This window comes from Triturus cristatus, chromosome 5_1, assembly GCF_964204655.1.
Source record: "Triturus cristatus chromosome 5_1, aTriCri1.1, whole genome shotgun sequence".
Lineage (NCBI taxonomy): Eukaryota > Metazoa > Chordata > Amphibia > Caudata > Salamandridae > Triturus > Triturus cristatus.
In genome coordinates, this window is record NC_140587.1 from 449,580,625 (window position 1) to 449,602,782 (window position 22,158).

Here is a 22,158-nt window from a genome sequence, read left to right on the forward strand (position 1 = left end):
GCACCAATTCTGGCACGCTACATCTGGGTGAACGCATCCCGCACATTGTCATGATCCCAGGTCCATTGGCTCGGAGCTCGGCCTTCTTCTCACCCGTTCCACCACGCGGGCCGATGGCCCGGTTTCCTTCACGGCCCCCTCATGTCCGGCGAATCTAGCGGAGCGTCCTCGCTCCATATCATGTCCTGGAATGTCAATGGCCTACTGGACAAGATTAAGCGCGCTGCCGTCCTGCAATATGCTCAGCGTCAGGCCGTGGATGTGCTTCAGGAGACCCGCCTACTAGGCAACCACTGCCCCTTCCTTGCGCGCTATGGCTTTGGCGCAGTCTGGCATTCTGGATTCAATAGAGGTTCAAGAGGGGTGGCTATTCTGGCGCGCCACGCTCTTCCCCTAGTAGCGCGTAAAGTGACGCACGACCCGCAGGGTTGTTTTGTTCTTCTAGAAGGGGCCCTCGGAGACCGCCCCCTTAATTTACCAGTGGTTTATTCACCCCCCGCCCTGCTGACTCCCACACTCCGTAGACTTATCCCTGCGATCGCTGCCCTGCCCCTGGAACTGACCGTGGTGGGAGGTGATTTTAGCGCTGTCCTTGACTCCACGTCCCGTTCCTCCGCCTCCAGAACTGTCCAATCTGGCCTCCTCTCGGCATGGGCCGCCGGCCTGGGTCTCGGAGATGCTTGGAGACTTTGGCACCCGACTGCGCGGCAATACACCCACACCTCAGCTTCTCACCACACCCATGCGCACATAGATTATATCTTCCTGCCGGCCTTGGACTGTCGGGCGACTCAAGTGGTCTCTATCCTTCCCAGGGGCCTTTCAAATCATTCTCCGGTGACGCTACGTGCAGAGGCCCTCCCCCCATCCTCCCGCCCACTTTGGCGGCTCAACGCCTGGTTCCTCCAGGACGGTGAGTTCAGGGACAGCGTTGGTGCCGAGCTCTGACGTTATTCCACTATGAACCAGGGCTCAGTGTCCTCCTCTCGTACCCTCTGGGAGGCCGGTAAGGCCACCATCCGAGGATTTGCTAAGGGCCAGCTTAAGCTCACCCGTGCAGTCCGGGACTCCCAGGTCACGCTTCTGGAAGCGCAGGCCGCCCAGCTTGAGACACTCCAACCCGAGGACAGGGATGAGGCCCAAGATAGGAGACTTGCATTCCTGAGAGACGAGATCAGGCAGACTTCCATGGAAGCTGCCAAACTTCTTTGACGCTCTTCGGTGCCCCGAGTTTACGGCTGGGGGGATAAAAATGGGAAACTCCTCCATCGCCTGGCCACCTACCCAATGGCCAATCGTATAATACCGAAAGTGGTCGACGAGAGTGGTGGTATTCAGAGTGCTCCGTTGGCGGTGGTTCAGTGCTTCGCTACCTACTACGCTACCCTATATTCGGCGCGGGCGCCTGGCCTTTCCCTCCATGAGCTCCTCCAGCGAGAACGTTTCCCCCTTCCGTGTCTTAGTGATTCTGCGGCGGCAGATCTGGATCTTCCGCTTACCCCTGAGGAGGTGACAGACGCCATCTCCCCTATGGCAGCTGGTAAGATGCCGGGCCTGGACGGGCTCCCCCAAGAATTCTACTTGTCCTACATTGTCCTCTCATTGAGATGTATAATGAAGCAGTGGATTGTGGCTCTGGCAACCATTGTAGTGATCCCAAAGTCTCAACCCCCCCTCGAGCTGTTGTTCGGACTATCGTCCTATCTCGCTCATCAACACCGAACTTAAGATCTTCGCCTCCATCCTGGCCAACCGCATACGACCCCATTTAGCCACCCTGGTTCATCCGGACCAATGTGGCTTCTTGCCTCTCCGAGGCACTAGACACTGTCTCAGACGCTTTCATCTTGCTCTTGTCCCCATATTTGTCTCTCCTGCTTGTAGACGTCAAGAAGGCTTTTGATTCGGTCGATTGGGGTTACCTGGAGGCTGTCTTGGAGCAGATGGGCTTTAGTGCTCCCTTCCGCAAGCTGTTGAAGACGCTGTACCAGCGGCCCCGGGCGCAGGTCCTAGTCAACGGAGCTTAATTTCACCCTTTCCCCATTCGACGTGGTATGGCCCGGGGAAGGGGTCCCCCATGGACACTCCCCACTTGAATTTTTTTCCAAAGAAAACTGTCCTGGGGGATGGGGTCCCCAGCACCAGGCCCTATGGCCAGCACCCACTGCTCACGCCGCACGCTGTTTTGGGGGAGGGGGGTTGACTGCAGAGCCAGGACTGGCCGCAGGCCCCAGCCCTGCAGCGAAACCGCACATGGCTGTATTACTTTCCGTTAAAAAACACCCCAGAAATTCACTGAAAAAAACCAAGGGTTAAAGTAACGTTATAGTTAGGTGTAATTAAAGGATCTTTTTTTTTTTTTTAAACCTTAGATATTCACTGGAAAAAACAAAAGTTAAAATAACATTGTAGTTAGGTGAATTTTCGAACTAAAAAAAACACAGAAATGTACTGGTTATAGTTAGCATTGCTAACAAATGTGCGCCTCCCGCCATGCACTGCTTATGACCTCACATAAGACATCACTCATTACATATTCTTTTACATCATTTATGACATCCCTGATGACATCTCAAATTAAACTATTGATTACATCATTGATGACATCATCCAATAAGTGTGTTAGCTTGTTTTATAGTTTACACAGTGGCAGGTAACTACCATAGTACTTCTCAGCATAATTTTGTACAGCCTGCATCCAGCTAATGAGCGTACGAATCTACACAGTGCATGTGCTGGTAATGCACCATAGCTGTGTAGAGGTATTAACACATTATAAATGTTTGCTTTCTTCTGTCTGCTTCCCTTGCTCCAGCTACCAAAAGATGTCTTTAATTGCTAGCACCTAGTCTTATGACTCACTGATTACTGCTGATTACCGACATGTACATCCTACTATGAGGAGGGGTCCTCCACGATGTTCCTCTGTTACCAAGCGTTTTAGTTTGGTTCTTTGCTTCCCTATTTACTGTTGGGCGACAGATGCTTCCGTTCCTGAAGTGTAGGGTGGGGGGCTGCGGAGGGTTTGAAGCTGCGGCTCCCGTTTGTTCTGGTTTTTATTTTCTTTGTTCTTTGCACCAATTCTGGCACGCTACATCTGGGTGAATGCATCCCGCACATTGTCATGATCCCAGGTCCATTGGCTCGGAGCTCGGCCTTCTTCTCACCCGTTCCACCACGCGGGCCGATGGCCCGGTTTCCTTCACGGCCCCCTCATGTCCGGCGAATCTAGCGGAGCGTCCTCGCTCCATATCATGTCCTGGAATGTCAATGGCCTACTGGACAAGATTAAGCGCGCTGCCGTCCTGCAATATGCTCAGCGTCAGGCCGTGGATGTGCTTCAGGAGACCCGCCTACTAGGCAACCACTGCCCCTTCCTTGCGCGCTATGGCTTTGGCGCAGTCTGGCATTCTGGATTCAATAGAGGTTCAAGAGGGGTGGCTATTCTGGCGCGCCACGCTCTTCCCCTAGTAGCGCGTAAAGTGACGCACGACCCGCAGGGTTGTTTTGTTCTTCTAGAAGGGGCCCTCGGAGACCGCCCCCTTAATTTACCAGTGGTTTATTCACCCCCCCGCCCTGCTGACTCCCACACTCCGTAGACTTATCCCTGCGATCGCTGCCCTGCCCCTGGAACTGACCGCGGTGGGAGGTGATTTTAGCGCTGTCCTTGACTCCACGTCCCGTTCCTCCGCCTCCAGAACTGTCCAATCTGGCCTCCTCTCGGCATGGGCCGCCGGCCTGGGTCTCGGAGATGCTTGGAGACTTTGGCACCCGACTGCGCGGCAATACACCCACACCTCAGCTTCTCACCACACCCATGCGCACATAGATTATATCTTCCTGCCGGCCTTGGACTGTCGGGCGACTCAAGTGGTCTCTATCCTTCCCAGGGGCCTTTCAAATCATTCTCCGGTGACGCTACGTGCAGGGGCCCTCCCCCCATCCTCCCGCCCACTTTGGCGGCTCAACGCCTGGTTCCTCCAGGACGGTGAGTTCAGGGACAGCGTTGGTGCCGAGCTCTGACGTTATTCCACTATGAACCAGGGCTCAGTGTCCTCCTCTCGTACCCTCTGGGAGGCCGGTAAGGCCACCATCCGAGGATTTGCTAAGGGCCAGCTTAAGCTCACCCGTGCAGTCCGGGACTCCCAGGTCACGCTTCTGGAAGCGCAGGCCGCCCAGCTTGAGACACTCCAACCCGAGGACAGGGATGAGGCCCAAGATAGGAGACTTGCATTCCTGAGAGACGAGATCAGGCAGACTTCCATGGAAGCTGCCAAACTTCTTTGACGCTCTTCGGTGCCCCGAGTTTACGGCTGGGGGGATAAAAATGGGAAACTCCTCCATCGCCTGGCCACCTACCCAATGGCCAATCGTATAATACCGAAAGTGGTCGACGAGAGTGGTGGTATTCAGAGTGCTCCGTTGGCGGTGGTTCAGTGCTTCGCTACCTACTACGCTACCCTATATTCGGCGCGGGCGCCTGGCCTTTCCCTCCATGAGCTCCTCCAGCGAGAACGTTTCCCCCTTCCGTGTCTTAGTGATTCTGCGGCGGCAGATCTGGATCTTCCGCTTACCCCTGAGGAGGTGACAGACGCCATCTCCCCTATGGCAGCTGGTAAGATGCCGGGCCTGGACGGGCTCCCCCAAGAATTCTACTTGTCCTACATTGTCCTCTCATTGAGATGTATAATGAAGCAGTGGATTGTGGCTCTGGCAACCATTGTAGTGATCCCAAAGTCTCAACCCCCCCTCGAGCTGTTGTTCGGACTATCGTCCTATCTCGCTCATCAACACCGAACTTAAGATCTTCGCCTCCATCCTGGCCAACCGCATACGACCCCATTTAGCCACCCTGGTTCATCCGGACCAATGTGGCTTCTTGCCTCTCCGAGGCACTAGACACTGTCTCAGACGCTTTCATCTTGCTCTTGTCCCCATATTTGTCTCTCCTGCTTGTAGACGTCAAGAAGGCTTTTGATTCGGTCGATTGGGGTTACCTGGAGGCTGTCTTGGAGCAGATGGGCTTTAGTGCTCCCTTCCGCAAGCTGTTGAAGACGCTGTACCAGCGGCCCCGGGCGCAGGTCCTAGTCAACGGAGCTTAATTTCACCCTTTCCCCATTCGACGTGGTACGCGGCAGGGATGCCCCCTCTCTCCGATCCTCTTCTCCCTGGCTATGGAACCCCTTGCCTGCCTTATTCGTGGCGACCACTCCCTCACGGGCTGGCGGTGGACCAGCTTTGAAGAAGATAAAATCGCACTTTATGCGGATGATGTCCTGCTGTTTTTGGCTGACCCAGCCCAGTCGGGACCCCGATCCCTCCGAGTGCTTAGCCTCTTCGAATGTACCTCTGGCTCACGGCTCAACCCAGCTAAGTCCGTTCTGGTCCCCCTGCACGTATCGCGGGAGTGCTTTCATTGGCAGTCGACGATTCCCCTTCGACGGCAGTCCTTCAAGTACTTGGGGATCTGGGTGGCCCTTCTCCCCGAACTTGCATGGTCGCTCAACGTCACCCCGCTGGCCAAACGGGTCCGTACGGATCACTTGAAATGGCGTACTCTGCCCCTAAACCCTCTGGGAAGGATAGCCCTCTTCAAAACGATGATTTTACCCCGCTTTCCCTACATGCTTCAAAACACACACCTCTTGTTCGCCAGGTCTTGGTTCCGGGAGATGGATGGTCTGATCACAAAGTTTTTATGTGGGGGTGGAAGAGGCCCAGGCTGGCCCTGGCCCAGTGTCGCATTCCACCTTTTGACGGGGGTCTTGGTCAGACGAGCCTCTACTTGTATTATTTAGCGACCCGACTACTCACACTTCACAACTTGTTTAACGGCGGATGGTCCGATCCGGTGTATTGCCTGGAATTGCACACTCTGTGCTTCGCCTCCCTCCAGGGGATGCTCTATGGTGCGGCTGTCCTTCGGGCTCTCCCTAAGGTTACCCTTGGAGTGTTCCTGGCTTGGCGGGCCTCATTGCACCACACCCGCTGGTCGGGCAGGCTGACGCAATATACCCCCCTGTGGTGTGGCACCCGGCTCGAAGAGGTGGCTTCCTTGGCAGGGTTCCAGCAGTGGGACCTCACTGAGATATCCCTGCTGGGCGATGTCTGGAGTGGTACCCATTTGCGCTCCTTTCAAGACCTGCAGGCCAGGCACTCTCTCCACCCCTCCCAATTTTTCCGCTACCTGCAGCTGCACCATGCCCTCCGCTCATACATCCCAGATGGTACTTCCTTCCTTCCTTGCCGGAATACAGTCCGCTGGAGGCTCAGATTATAACTGGTGACCTGGGTAAAGGGGAGATTTCCAGAGTATACCGATCACTCACTAATAATACCCCCAACTCCCTCTCTCAACTCCGTGATAAGTGGGAGGGCTGGCTTGGGGCTCTAGAGGATGCCGACTGGAGAGATGCCTTGATGGGCCCTAAAACAATCACAGTCTCGGTGCGGCTTCGGTTGGTCCAAGATTACTTCCTGCATGCTGCCTATCTTACACCGCTGCGCCACCACAGCGCGGGGCACCGGTCGGATGCCCTTTGCCCCCGCAACTCCCACCCTCGCGCAGACATCTATCACATGGTGTGGCTTTGCCCTGCGATACAGAGGTACTTGGGAGTCCTTAATAGGAGAATTGACGGAGGTCTTGGGCTGGGAGGTTCCTCTGGCTCCTACACGTATTCTCTTGGGCATCACTGATGGACTGGACGGTAGCAGAGCCGAAAAGCTTTTTCTCAACACGACCTTGGTGGTAGCAAAGAGGGATATCGCTGCCCATTGGCTGAGGGCTACCGCACCAACATTGGCGCGTTGGCGCAAGGGGTGGACTGGTGTGCCGCCCAGGAACGACCTCTTTATGTGGCATGGGGATGCCCCGGGAAATTTCGCCGAATGTGGGGGAAGTGGGTGGGAGTGATAAAGCTTTAAGGTGGGTCGGTTGGATCTACGGATTGCCTCTGGAGATGTGGACCTTTGATTTGCATGTACGTCACTTTTTGTATCAATGTGGAATGTGCTTACCCTGGACTATTCTCATGCGATGTAATTCTGAAAGGTGCTGTTTGTTTGGTTACATTGAAAACTCAATAAAATTGATTATCAAAAAAAATGTTTGCTTTGAAGAGTAACTCTGTGTGCAGATGACAATTGGCTTGTATTCATTATGGTCCACACAACATTTTGCTTCTGCAGAAAAAGTTTCCAACAGGAGAAAGATTCTATGTAGTAAATACGAACTTTTGTAAGTATCCTTGAGTTGTTGGAGAGAATCGGGTCAGCATGATAATTTACACTTAACATAGAAGTGTGTGCACACCACGTGCTAGCATATATGTGGGCTATCTGTAAAGTTTTCACCGCAGTATGAAGGGTGCAGGTAGTATGATCTTTAGCACCTTCAGATCTAGGTTATTTTCAGCAAATAGTGTCTTTTTGACAACTATTGCAAAGAAAGTACACTGTTTTTAATGGATTCTTTTGAAAACTCTGGGGCTTATTTCTCATGAGAGTTTGAGTCTTTACAAACAGTGCGGTATAGAATGAACTCTCTCCACAGAGAATCAACACGGTTTACAGGTCTCAGATCTCTACTGATATCAACTTAATTTTTTAATGTATGTTCGGTGTGTGTCAGGAGTTTCATACACATAAATGCTGTCTGTAGTAGGGCATTTGTTTTGGAATTGACATTCACTATTTAGGCTTTCCATGAACAGTTGTATACAGATTGAACAGCTTACTCAATGAGGGTTTCCCATATATCTGTGGTTGATTGGTAATGTTAACTATGCTACGTGTAAATACTACTCAGTACTACATAATTGCACGTCACAGAATTACTCTCTACTTAATGCAAGATAAATACACTCCACACAATACCACCACATTAGGATGGCAGGGGAATCTGACCGCTACCGTGGTGGGCGCAAGACCGCCTGCCAAGGATCCGCCACAGGCAACTGTTACGATTGCCTGGCGGAGCGGTCAGCATCAGTAAAATGGTGGCTGTACCTAGCAGGCACCGTCCGCCAGATTGGGATGCAGGCCGCAGCCAGCCTTTCCCTGGCGGATAAACCGCCATTCGAAAGGCTGGCGGGGATTGGTTTTGGGGGCCCGTTGCGGCTCCCCCTTATGTTGGGTAGAGGTGTTTATTATCTATATATTACTATCATTATCTTTCTGTTTTTTAATAAAATAGTGCACAAACAAATCGATTGGAGCTGTCTTGCCTTTTGAGTGCCCTCTGATTTTCTCCCTTCGATCACGTGCATAACTAGATAGTACGTATGATGTTATTTAACGCGGCCTTGGATTATTGGGGCCACATACTGTCTAGTCAGTACAGTTTTCAAAAGATTCATTTTAAACAGAACTTCTTGTTTACTTGGTGCTTTCTCTTGAATCTTTAGTTTGAGCCAGGTTACTGTGGATGTTATGCCATAAGAAGTCCCAGTGAGTGTGGGACCTTGATAAGGTTGGTCTAAAGATTTCTCGGACGTGCATGCCTTCACTCAATAGAGTGCGTGTTTGCCATATTGAGCACAAAAGATATTAGTGATACCTCAGTTTGCCCCATATACATTTTGGTGCTAATTGACTGGAATACACTAGCTTCATTTTTTCTTCTGTATACTATGGTATCTTTTTGGGTTTATCTTTCTTCTTTTTTTCAGTTTTATACTTTGGCCTGGAACGCTTACACAAATTACTGTTATGTAAATTCGCACGAGTGACACATTTTCTTCACATTTGTAATTCACCATTACCAACTGCTTCTTCCAAAGAGGAATTTATGGAACATTTTGTAAATGTTCTCCTTTCACCTATCTCTGTGTCTGTACCATCCAAATATGTGACTATTTTGTATATATTTGTATATAGGTTGTATAGATAAGATTTTGAATTATGTATTGTAGGTTTCCTTGTTTGCCCCCCGTCCTGGGGCCCAAGAAACGCGGGCTGAAACGCGTCGACTCCACAGATTGGAGAAGCCCTTCATAAGTTTAAATTTTGTTAAAAGAAATTAATTAATATAATAACATCAACAAAAGAGGGTAGAGATTTCCCCTCATTTTGTGCCTCAAAGCTTGAGGGCTATCTTCGGTGTACGGAATGCTACTGATAGCAATGGTTTGGCATCCGTAGTATCAACTTAGGGTAAAAAGGAAGTTGAATATATGTGTTTTTTATGTGTATATGTTTTTGTATAGGTTTGTATATATGTATGTATTGTCTTAATAAAAATATATATATATATATTAAAAAAATCCTTTTTGAACTACTATTGGGTGTAGTCTTCATAAATCTATAAAAGTTAGTGGATAATATTGAGAATCCATTGGAAGGATTAATTGATTTGTCTTTTCTGTTATTAATTGGTTTATATCAATTCCAACGCATTTTTTGTATGCACAATCTTGATTTGCCCAGATGCAGCTGGAGTAATAGGACTCACCCCCTTTATTTCTCCAGCCATATTTCAGATCTGCATGCAATTTAAGGGGCTCTTATGCTCAGCATACTCTCGATATTTTGAGCTTCATGCAAATCCATGTAGCAGGGATGGAATTAAACAGGAGGTAAGTCAAACAAGCAGTGGCATAGCCAATAGGTCTCGCCTTTGGGACCTTATAAGTGTTTAGCCATGCAACAGTTGCATAACTAAATACTTATAAGGTCCCAAAAGCGAGACCTATTGGCTATGCCAATGCTTGTTTCTGTTTATTACTGCTCTGTAGTAATGGCGGCACCCGTGCTTTAGCTTAAACATCTTAAGCTAAAGTCGGGAGCCGAGATTGCTTCAAAAGTAAAGAATTGTCTATTTCTTTACTTTTGAAGCAATCTCAGCACCCAACTTTAGCCTAAGATGTTTAAGCTAAAGCACGGGTGCCACCATGAATACATAGAAGTAATAAACAGAAAAATACAAGCATTGGCTCACGGAGAACATCAAAGCGGCCGCGAAAGTGATCAAACATCAAAGCGGCTGTGCGGCCGCAAAAGTGAAAATGTGATCGCGATCAAGCGCGGCGCGCGAGCCCGCGCACATGCGCTGTAGCTCTAGGCTGGCCATGGTAGCACTTTTTTGAGCCCTCACAAAAAGTCTCGCCAGATCAGCACATGCGCTGGGTCAGGCGAGACCTAAAAAGGGTGTTCATTTGCAATTACCTTTTGGTGCTCGTTAAACTTGACATGAAATTTGATAGGTTATTAACTAGTTGAAGTATCTCAAGTTTCAGGGAGATCTGAAGAAGGACCAAAGTTAAAGCCGGGGACAAACATGCTATTGCTATTATCTTTGATGCCATATCACAAACCAGTATGAAATTTGGCACAACCTTACACTTAGTAATGCAAATCCATCAACAGGGCGCAGTGTTATGTTATGGGGGAGGGAGAGTAGGCAAAAAAAAAATATTTGCTAATAATTTGCTAACTTGATGCAGAATGCCAACTCCTGATCGCACGACATTCAAACATGCATAGTGCTGTTGACCACAGGGCATGACCTACAGGCTGGCTGCGTATTTTCTCCGTGAACCTTAAGTGTCTGCAAAGTGTTGTGCAGATCTGTAAAACTGCTTCAAAGTTATTAGCAAATCAATGGTTCTCCCCCCCCATTTAATTTTGCCCATCCCTCCTAATGAAATTTAAGATTACTGCACTGGGCTTAAAGTGCTGAGAGCCCGCCAAATTTCATGCAGATTCATTAAAGAACACAAAGATATTAGCATACAAGATTGTTACTGTCCCCTTTCAACTTTGCCCCTACTCGACTTATCTGTATGAAACGGGTCAAGTACAAAGAAGATTAAACAGGCTAAATAGCTGCCAAAATTTCCTGTTGATTCGTCAAATGATGCCATAGTTTTAAGCAAATTAACATATTTTTTAACCCGGTGTTATAAGTGACCACCTTTCCAATATATACAAAGTTAAAACACAAAGAGTAAGGTAAACATCTGCTAAATTTCGTGCAAATTTGTCTAATATCTCCAAGGCATGGGAAAGTAAAAAATGTAGCTTTCCAACTGTCAGGAAATCTCTAAAATGTACCCACTTTGTGCCCAATCAGGTAGCTCTTTAAACACTAATTTCCCGAAAACTACTGAACGGATATGCACCAAACCTACAAAAGCATAACCCTCGTGTAAAGTTCTAACTTTGTGAAAGTTTGGTGTGATTCTGTTCAATCGCATTGTCTCAAAAAACAAATACCACCATAGGGAAACAGCGTTTACAACGCATGCAATTACAACGTGAACCATTACATCGCAAGTCGTTACAACAACTTGCTGTAAGGGGCAGAAGGTGTTGGATTTACAGTCCAACCCCTTCCCTGCTGTTGCGCAAACTGGAGTAGCAATAGTAAATTATACTATTCCTAAGTCCAGCGCGACCACTACAGCAAGTCTTTTTAAGGACTTGCGAAGAAATGGTTCACGTTGAGCATGCGTTATATAGAGATATATTCCCTCTACAAGACTTAAACCGGAAAATCGCAGTTTTGAGCGGATGAATTATTTTTTATTTTTGGAACGTTTCTGTCCCCACAGTTCTTAAAACGATTGGAAACTGATTCAACCATAATGGCTTTGGTGCGTTCGAGACAGACAGACACACACACATAGACACACACACACACACACACACTTCACATGATTTAAAACAAAAGTCGATCTTTAGAAACAGAAAGGTAAGTTACTTACATTACTCATGCAGCATAAATCAACAAACTGTCGTATTTTATCTTCTACGAACCTCTCATAGACGACAACAAAGAACCCCATCTAAAATAATGATGCAAGTGGAACATATTAGTGGGTCTTGTTGGAATAAAAAGCAACTTACGCTTGCATGAACAACATTTTATTTAAAAAATAATGTCAGATCAGTACCTGAATGAATCCAATTACTAGCCACAGAGCCATAGACACGCCATATCTCAGAATTCGACTTGAGGGTGCGACGTAATCTTGTGTGCTTTTTGTAAAACTCGAAGACGGCTCCATTAACGCTAAATTTGCAAATCCAACTACCTGATAACAAAAGGAAAAACACTGTGACCTGTAATGTATGGGCTAAAGACTTATACCGTGCCATACACCATCAAGCCAATTATTACTTACAGTGTGACTAGAAACAAAAACCTACATCATTATTAGCACATTAAATAAAAGTTTCTGCATGTAGCTCCTGATTATGCACACATTACAAAAAAAAAAGGAGTTCAACACATTACACTCGTTAGGGATTCATAGTTTCCTAAGAATACGCTCTGAAATCAACAGAAATCACAAACTTCTTGAAGTATTCAAATGTGTTATACTTATGAATATAAAATATCCACCATTTGTGCTTTTACTGCACTGGAAAAATATTTCTGCCTCCAGAAAAACCCCTTCATTAAATATGGGAGCATTCTATCTACAGTCCCCTCCAGAAACACCCTTAGCTCTGCGTTTGACTACTGCATAACTCGGCGCATTTCCACAGCCGGAAACGGCCTGCGGAAGGAAACCCTGCGCCACAAAATGGGCATACACTGTACATTTCTTAAGGGTTCTTAAGTGCTTTATTAGATAGAAAATGTAAAAAAAATAGTCGATGTGTGCTTCACACGGACTAGCATAACGTTTAACTGAGGATTTGTCCCGGTGAAGTTAATACTATCTATTTAATTCATGGTCTACCTAGAGAAATGCATGCAGTGAATGGTCTGGAAAACACTCCAGCGCCGCCGCTGTCCCTACTAATGTATGCAAAAAAGTGATGGGTGGAATGCTAGAATGAATCTCAGCCACTGGTAATTAATTACTCGGGGTCACAACCCAGTTTATTGTTATTTTGCACATCATGCCAGCTCAGTTTGGATCCAGCCACATGCAAGTCAGTCTTGACCCTGTCTGATAGACACAGTCAAGGGCAGGTCCTCTATGAAAGAAGCACAAGCACCCCAAGACTGGTTTCGCCTGGTTACAGGCTCTTCAGTCGGGTGTAGCATAGTACCAGTGGCACAGTCAGCACAGGACCCGCATCTGGGCACAGCCATCGCACTTAGGGTGTCACACGGAGGTATACAAACTTGTGATCGGTGAAATGCTTGAATTAATCCCAGTCACTGGTAATTACTCGGGCCGCATCCGAGAATATCCCAGCCATATACAAAACTAGTCTTGACCCTGCTCCAATGGTAACAATCCAGCCCGAACTGCTAGGTCCGACCTGAACCGAACACAAGACTGGTTACAACAGACTGGGATACAGGCCAAGTAATTACCAGTCGCTAAAATTATTTAAGCACTCCACCCATCACTTTTTTGTATACATCAGGTGTCCCTAGGCAGCTTCATTTGGGACTCCGTCTGTCTGATGAAATATTGTCAGAGTATATTACACACCAACTGGTACAGTGGCATCTGTTCCTGTTTTCCATGCCTCATGGACATGGGTCCGGAACTCTCTTAGTGCTTCACAGACTAAATTTCTCGTATATCGGAAATGAACATCCCCTACCTTTAGGGCCAGAAAAGGTCTTGATTTTTACCACTATGGTATGACAAGCAGCAGAAGCTTTGGAGTTGACCCTGCCCTCTGCATAGTCAAAGTATAACATTGTGACAGAAATACTGCACCGATCTTCTTCAGTTATAGAGCCTCTATTTCCATTTGATGTGCTTCTCTCAAAACTGTTCTTGCTGCATGGCATTAACCCTTCTTGGGTCCAGCAGTCCACAGGTAAATCCGTGGATGACAGCTCTACACCAGGTGACTCACAAATTCGTTAATCTCACTTTTCACTGGAAAATCTGGTAGTCCATGCTTGCTCTTCACAACTGAACCCATAAGCTTTTTTTCCATGGCACCTCCAGATAAGGCGATACCAAAGGGGATGATGGACGGAGCATTTGAGCTAATCAAACACTCACCCCCAGTCAACTGATCTGGGTTTAATCCATCATCATTCTTTAGCTCACTCCACCACCCCAGTTCAGACATGGCCATATGCAAATCAGTCTTACCCTGTCCCTCATGGGAACAGTCCAGCCCGAACTGCCAAGCCATGTCTTACCTGGAACGGAAACAAGCATCCTGGGACCGGTTTCGGGTTCATAACCCTCATCAGCCTTGCTCACTTTGCCACTGGATTCAAGATAGCCTGGCTGACGAGGGTTATGAACCCGAAACCTGTCCCAGGATGCTTGTTTCCACAGGGTCAGACTGATTTGCATATGGCCATGTCTGAACTGGGGTGGTGGAGTGAGCTAAAGAATGATGATGGATTAAACCCAGATCAGTTGACTGGGGGTGAGTGTTTGATTTGCTCTAACGCTCCATCCATCATCCCCTTTGGTATCGCTTTGTTCGCCCTAAGTTGGCAGGGTATGCCCAGACGTGGGTCCCTTGCTCACTTTGCCACTGGATTCAAGATAGCCAGGCTGACGAGGGTCATATATCAGTGATTTTTTCCTTTAGAATTTAGCCAATTCTTTAAAGCGTGCTCCATACTCTTTTGATTTGTGAGATTTAAACACCACAAAAACTCTCTGGCAGAGTTTGACGCGTTCTCGATTTTTAAAGCTAAATCATTTGCACAAGAGCTTTTGCTTGCATAGTGGCATTTCTTTTACCGCCCACTTATATTCTGCTTTACTATAGGAGTCATACATCTTTCTCCAATATCTATTCAGCCTTTTACATTCTGTTTTTTAGTTTAGTCCCTGCAACTGGGGACTGAACCATCGAGTCCACTTTGCATAGCGTGAAGGTTTATAATTCCTAAACAGAATGTTTGTATTATATATTGCTTTCGGACAGGAAGCTTTTAGCAGAGTAGAAACATATAGCTAGAAAAGAAATATAAGACCGTGCAGAACATAACCAAAAAAAACTGCAAGCATAATGTTGCACTAATGGGTGGGCTGGTAGTACTGAGACTCCGGGATTGGCAAGTAGTTTTGAGGCTTAGGGATTGGTAAATAGCCCACAGGTTTCAGGATGAACAGACAGCGCACAGACCCAGTGATAGGTGGTAGGTAGCACACATTGCAAAAGACAACATCTCGTAGTCAGTCATAGACCATGGATAAGGGGCATCTAATTCATACCTTAGCTATTCTTCACCTGGCAAGTACTAACAATAACGGACCAGCTTTCATTTGCCTTAACAAAGCCCAACAATAGGGAACGTGGCATTCAAGGTGGGAAAGTGCCATCGATCTCATTGACAAAATGCAACATTTCAGTCCAGAAGATTTGAATCAGGGGGAAATGGCAAGCTAAGGGTAGGCAGTACGCAGAGTATGTGGTGCATCGGGGACACTCTGTGGAGTAAGTGCCGCTCATAAGCAGTAAACAAGAGTGTGATCCATCGCTCAGTGTGAGCTGTCAGCTTTTCCACTACTGGCCCATAATCATCATGCATAAGCAGATCTCTACAAGTGTTCACCAGGGCACCCAGGTTCTTAATAGCGCCTTCTCTCCATGCAGGCAGGAACTCTGAGGTGAATCTACAGGTCTTGTTCATTAGTGGGAATATATCTGTTTTCGACCAATGTATGAATAAGCCTGCATATCTTCCAAAACGGACACATTCAATATTTGGATCTAGATTATCGGTAGGGTCCTTAATAAACAGCAGAATGTCATCTGCATACATGGGAAACGCAATACCGTGCTCAACATGCTAATCTCACAACAATGAAGCAAGAGGTTTGATCTCTAGGGTAAATAGCAGCGGAACCCAGTTGATAAGTAGCCATTCACTTGGACCCCAGCCATTGGGCCAGTGTACAACAACTTGGCCATTCCCACAAAGTAGTGTCCCAGGTCAATTCTATGGAGAACAGTGAACAGGAACTACCATTCTAGTGAATCAAATCCCTTCTTGGCATCTAAAAACACCAAGTCGGCCTCTATGTCGGGTTGAACACAATGGATCATAGATAGCAAATTATTAGAGGTAGCTCTACTAGGTATGAAGCCTGACTGATCCAGCATCAACAATTTTGCCACCTGTTGATTCAATCTATTGAATGCTACTCTTGGCAGGATCTTATTATCCATATTTAAAAGGGATAAAGTTGTATAGCACCTCATGTCTTTAGGGTCCTCCTCAGCTTCAGGATAACCAGCGGGGGGAAGCCTTCGGCCAGCCAGGCGCTTTACAAAACGTGAACATAAACATAACATAGATGAGGGTCTCCATAGCTGCATGAGGGAGAGATACTACCAGACCACAGCAAGGCCTCAATAACCTTCCAAAAGGCTTCCTAATCCTTCCTCTCTGGTACTATCCAAATCTTCCAGCACCTCTACTCGGGCTGGAGAATAGTGGTGCAGGGCGGAACAGGGAGGGTATATTACGTCTGGCTTTCGATTACTTGAAGCATGTTATGTTTTAGCTAGGTCACCTCAAGCAATTCCACCACTCCTGTCTGTCTATTCTTCCTTCCCTCCTGGGTAGTTCAAGGAGTGATCTTCATACTACATAGTAAATGCCAATGCCTGCAGCCCCCACTAAAAGCAGAAGCATAAACACAGTCTACACAGGGAACATGTTTGCCTCAATCATTTAGGCAAGGGTGGTACAGACAAAACATTATGCACGAGAATAATGCTCTAAACAAAAAGTACTGCATGTGCTGGAGGTCTGAGGGTTTTAGACCCAGGGCATACTCGCAGGCACCGTGCAAAAGAACCACGTGGATTCCAGCAAATGGGAGGTAGGAGGGGTAGATCAGCTCGGCTGGGCAAGCCACCCACAAATTAGGCTGGTGGTGAGACCAATACTTTTTCCCGCTCGTCCTTGGTCTACCATCTCTCTCCTGCCCCAATCACCTTAAAGATAGTCATCCCCCACTGCTTTGCCTAACACAGTCCCTTGAGCAATGCTGCCCCATCACTGGCAGCAGCTTCTCCTGTATCAATAGCAGACTGTGTTGTAATCACGAGCATCCTTCCAATAGGACGTCTTGCCATAGGTGCTAGTACCTCTGATCAATGCTCTGCAAAATACAAAAGAATGACTCTCGAGGGATAATGCCACCTTTGCTCTGCTCAAGTGGCAGTACCTCATTGTTAGAGTAGCACATAAGATGCAGGACACACTGCGTAGTTGTTTCCCCCACAAAAGAACAGTATTTGTGTAGGATCCCTTTTTATAAATTGTAGTAACCCTTGCATACCTTGAACCTAGTGTGTTGAGAACAGAGGCACGAGGTCACAATAGGTAACTGAGTGGGTCTGAGATGCACAACACAATGATGGCCAAGCTAATAATAAGAAAGAAGGAAGCAGGCAAGATTACTCAACAAGCAAAAGAAATGGAGACATGGCTGTTTACCATGTGCGCACTACTCATGCATATGTGGTACTGGCTGCACAGACGTTTCACTCTAATGGTGTTCAGAAGCAGTTTCCAACCATATCACAGAGTTGAAGGTTATCAATCAGCTCGGAGTAGGAAAGCAAAGAAATGGATAGCCACTGTGGACCACAGCAACGCGTAAGTACCGTAGATATAAAGTTTCTAAAGTAGGAATGGGATGTAATTGTTCAAGATGGGAGGAATAAAGCAACAGATTAAAAATGTGTTACTATGGGATTGACACTCCCTGTGAAGAAGAGCGGCCAAGGAGGTGTCACGTAGCAAATGAGTCAGCCATTTGGGACCACGGGGATCATGATTCTGATTCTGTGACTGCTGTAGAGTGCTTGAAGTAATATCTTACACCTGCAGATCTGGAGTGGTAGGAAAGTTGGCAGAGCCACATAATCTTGGGTCTGGTGCATCTCTGGTGTTAGAATAACCATCCAACAAGACTGCTGTGGACGGCTAACCTGATTGTCGAGTCTGGGGCAGAGACGCTTTTGCTTCTTGCTGTGTATACTGAGCTTCCTCAGGGGCAAGGTCAGCAAATAGGGACAAACGCAGGGCGAGAAGGTATCTGTCGCTTTTTACTAGCTGACATTGCAGCATCTCTAAATGTCCAAAATGCCATGCACTGCACAGGAGGAGTGCTTAAATGCTGGGATGAAGAAAGAGTCAGGAAAACGAGAAGTCAAGTTAGGACTGTGAAGGGGGGTACCCACAGGAGGAACTATATTCCACTCCCCAGTCCAGACCCTGGAGTCAAAGTAACAAGCAGAGACTTAGTCTCATAATATATGGCAAGAGAGAGAAGCTTGTGTGACCTCATGGTTCAACTGGGCTACAGCTTCATGCCATGAAGGCAGCAGACATTCTCATTCCCACATCCAAAAAGTAGCTTGCCCCCCCTCCCAACCCCTTCAAGGAGATGTGACATTAGATTCTTTCTGAAAGTGCAAGAAAGCCTCTGGATCTGAGGTGGGTGTGGTCCCTGATATGTCCTCTGCTCCCCAGTGCCTGGCACCCTTTGCCTGTACTTTATCAACCAGATCCAGCTGAAATACTTTGGCTGGTACCAGAAGAAAAAATGAGCAACTTTCATAAGGCTGGTAGGGGTGGTTCAACCTCACCAACAGAAAGCGTATTCAGGATCGTGTGCTGTATATTAAACATTAAGACAATTCTTATCTCCCATGGAATAAGTGCACCCATACTGGACATGACTGCCTGAGGGGCCTGGAGATACTTTGTGCCTGTTATGTGGTCTCATCTCAGAGAAAACAAGCATTGGCATAGCCAATAGGTCTCGCCTTTGGGACCTTATAAGTGTTTAGCCATGCAACAGTTGCATAACTAAATACTTATAAAGTGCCAAAAGCGAGACCTATTGGCTTTGCCAAGCAGCCGTGGGGCTGCAAAAGTGAAAGTAATCGCGGTCAAGCGCGGCGCGCGAGCCCGCGCACATGCACTGTAGCTCTAGGCTGGGAGGTAGCACTTTTTGGAGCCCTCTCAAAAAGTCTCGCCAGACCAGCGCATGCGCTGGGTCAGGCGAGACCTAAAAACAAGTTACTTACCTGTACACTGTGGTTCTCCAGTATTGATATACTTTATAGATTCACATGTTTGAATCTTCTTCGTCGTCATGGTGTGAGTCCCACGGTAACGGTAAAATAGCAGTATAAAAGCTAAAAGGACAATCTCCCTTGAAAATCAATTGCATTTAGTGACCAGTTAGCCTCATTAAAGAACATCCAAACTCCAGCAAATCAGATCACAGACCCTTGAGTATCCATCACCTGCAGGGCCACCATAACTCAGATTTCCAGCACGAGTATAGTTAGTAAAATAATTGAGTTATGGAAAGGTGCACCTGTAAGGGGAGGACGGAGGGCTGCATGCGAATCTATAAAATATATCAATACTGGAGAACCACAGTGTACAGGTAAGTAACTTGTTTTTTCTGCAATGTACCATCTTTTATAGATTCACATGCCTGAATCAGATTAGTAAGCCGTACATAATAGTTAATGAAGGTGGGAAAAACAGGTGAACCATCCCACCATGATACATAGTATTATAATCAGAATAGCAAACAAGTAACATGAGTTCTGCATATATAAATTATAAATAACATCTGCCAAAACCCAAAAAACAAACACAGAATATTGAAAAAAGCAATAATAATAATGATAATAAAAACGCCTAATAAACCAAATAAAATTAGGCCCACCTTAGCCGAACAGACGTCGAAGGGCCGCTTGACCAACGGCAAGGATAAGTTGCTTACCTGTAATCCTAGTTTTCTTCCAGGAGTATCCTCAAAGTCATAAGCACATGAATATTCCCACTCATGCGCGGGGACCTCGGAAACATATAAAACATATATGTGAAAAACATATATGTAGCTCTAATACATATATGTATACAACAATAAAACAATGCAGCCTTCCATACACCAAGGGCTGAACAATGTCGTAAGAATTTCCTTTGCACATATATACAATTCCAATAAAGCAGGGAGAAAAAAAACACACTTGAAAACTGCTTTAATACACAATAGAAATCATAATCCTGCAAAGAGGGATGCAAAACATTGCCAGCCCATAGGCTGCATTGTAGAAACATTAGTGTAGAAAGCTGAAAAGCTAACCCACAGAAATACATAGAATATAACTGGCACCGTGCCGTTAAGACAGCCATGACCCCTAGCTTCCCATCATGCCTCAGGGGTGACAGTTCAGTCAGTTGTTCTTTGCGGAAACCTGAAGGCCAGGGCACAAAGAGATGACATTTACCTTGATCATTGATCGGGGATGCGGGTGGGTTGTTTATGACTTTGATGAGGATACCCCTGGAAGAGAACTAGGATTACAGGTAAGTAACTTATCCTTCTCTTCCAGGGGATCCTCATCAATCGTCATAAGCATATGAATCGAGTAGCAAGCCCGTCTCCTCTTCATGCGGGCAAACGATAAACATAAAATGAAGCAGACATTGATAAAAACATCATAACTCCAATCAAGCTAGCATTGGAACAGATTCCTCAAGGAGGCTTGGCCTACTTGGGTATCTGCTCTGGAGTCAGAATCAAGACAGTAGTGTCTAGTAAATGTGTGTACCGACTTCCATGTTGCTGCCTTGCAAATCTCGGCCATCGGTACATTATGCAAGAATGCAATTGTAGCCGCTTTTCCCCTTAGGGGAAACCAATAGAGGCTTGTTCGCCAACTGATAAGCCAGTTTAATGCAGGACACTATCCACCTCGAAATGAATTGTTTGGAGGCAGGAAAACCTGTCCTAACGGCTAGACGCCAGTATAGAGTGGCAGGATACGCTTCTACTCTCTTCCTCGAATTTGGAGGTCAGGAGCTTGTTAAGAACAAAGAATTCTGTTGGGCTGGCTGTTACACAATTTGCCAACCCGCCTTTCAATTTTCTATTAATAAGAATCGCTACTTGGAACTTTGCCCTGAGAAAGTCTTTTGGAATACTTACCATAGACGAAACACGTGTTGGCTGTATGCTTTTAAGATTGAATGAATTAAGAACAGAACCTTTGCTCAACACAAGTGATTCTAAGAAACCTTTTTTTTACGACTGGATTTGGAAAATTGGTCGTCTTGAAAATCAAGCTCTTGCTTAAACAAGTCTTCTAAGGATAATAACAGAATCTGTCAATAAAGACTGTGGATGAAGATTGGACAATATTTCCATTTATTATATAAAAACTTTTGGGTTTGAGAAACTTCTATTAACTGTGATTGAAGACTTAAACTTTTGAAGATTGCTCAGGGAATCATTATCTCGAACGGCACCGTAATTTATAAACAATTGGTCAGACTTTCTAATGGATTTTGTTCCCTTCAAATAGAATTTAAGAACCCTCTTGAGGTCTAGTGAGTGAAGAGACCTTTCTGCTGGTGGAGCAGGATTGGGGAAAAAAGAGGGGAGAGAAATTGTCTGGTTGACATGGAAGTCAGACACCGCTTTTGGTAGGAAAGAAGGATGAGTTCTCAAAACCACTCTATTGTGATGGAAAACCGTATACGTTTCCTTAGAGCAGAGTGCCTGGATTTCATTCACTCTGCGTGCTGATGTAATAGCCACTAGAAAAGCCACTTTCCATGTTAGGTGCTGTAATGTGGCTTTATGAATGGGTTCGAAAGGAGGACCCATCAATTTGGACAAGACTAGAGTCAACTCCCAAGGAGGAGAAGGAGGTCAGAAAGGGGGATAAACCTTCAACTCCTGAAGGAAATCATTGACCACCTAAAGCTGAAAGAAAGAAGGTTGGTTAGGTGACTTTCTATAGGCTGTAATGGCTGCCAAATGAACCTTTATAGATGTGTACTTTAAGCCTGATTTGGCTAAATAAAGCAGATACGGCAAGATGACCTCCTCTTGCCCAAGTAGGACTCCAACCATTACGCATAAACCACAAGTAAAACCTCTTCCATTTAAATGAGTAAGAACTCCTTGTGGATGGCCTTCTTGACTCCCTCAAAATGTCCATACAGTCCTGAGGGAGATTCAAGTGTCCGTACTGCAGGACCTCAAGAGCCATGCTGCCAAGCTCAGTGAGGGAAGGCTACGGTGCAGAATCTTCCCGCCCATTTTGGTCAGAAGGTCTGGCCTGCACGGAAGCTTCCTGTGCGGACAGATCGAGAGCTGTAATAGGTCTGGATACTACCATTGGCGAGGCCAGTCCGGTGCTATCAGGATCATCTTCATGCTGGATCGGATGAGCTTGGTCACCACCTTCTGGATGAGAGGATAGGGCGGAAAG

The 22,158-nt window shown here is 46.5% G+C and overlaps 1 protein-coding gene across 1 annotated transcript in view; it reads right to left on the minus strand.

Annotated features, from left to right (window-relative positions):
- TMEM67 (transmembrane protein 67) overlaps window positions 1–22,158 on the minus strand; it is a 1,162,308-nt gene that overhangs the window by 292,496 nt on the left and 847,654 nt on the right. Inside the window, exons 21-22 of the mRNA XM_085605278.1 lie at window positions 11,898–12,038; window positions 11,709–11,789 (exon numbers count right to left, since the gene is read on the minus strand). Coding sequence (XP_085461404.1) covers window positions 11,709–11,789; window positions 11,898–12,038 — 222 coding nt within the window. The remainder of the gene's footprint in view (window positions 1–11,708; window positions 11,790–11,897; window positions 12,039–22,158) is intronic.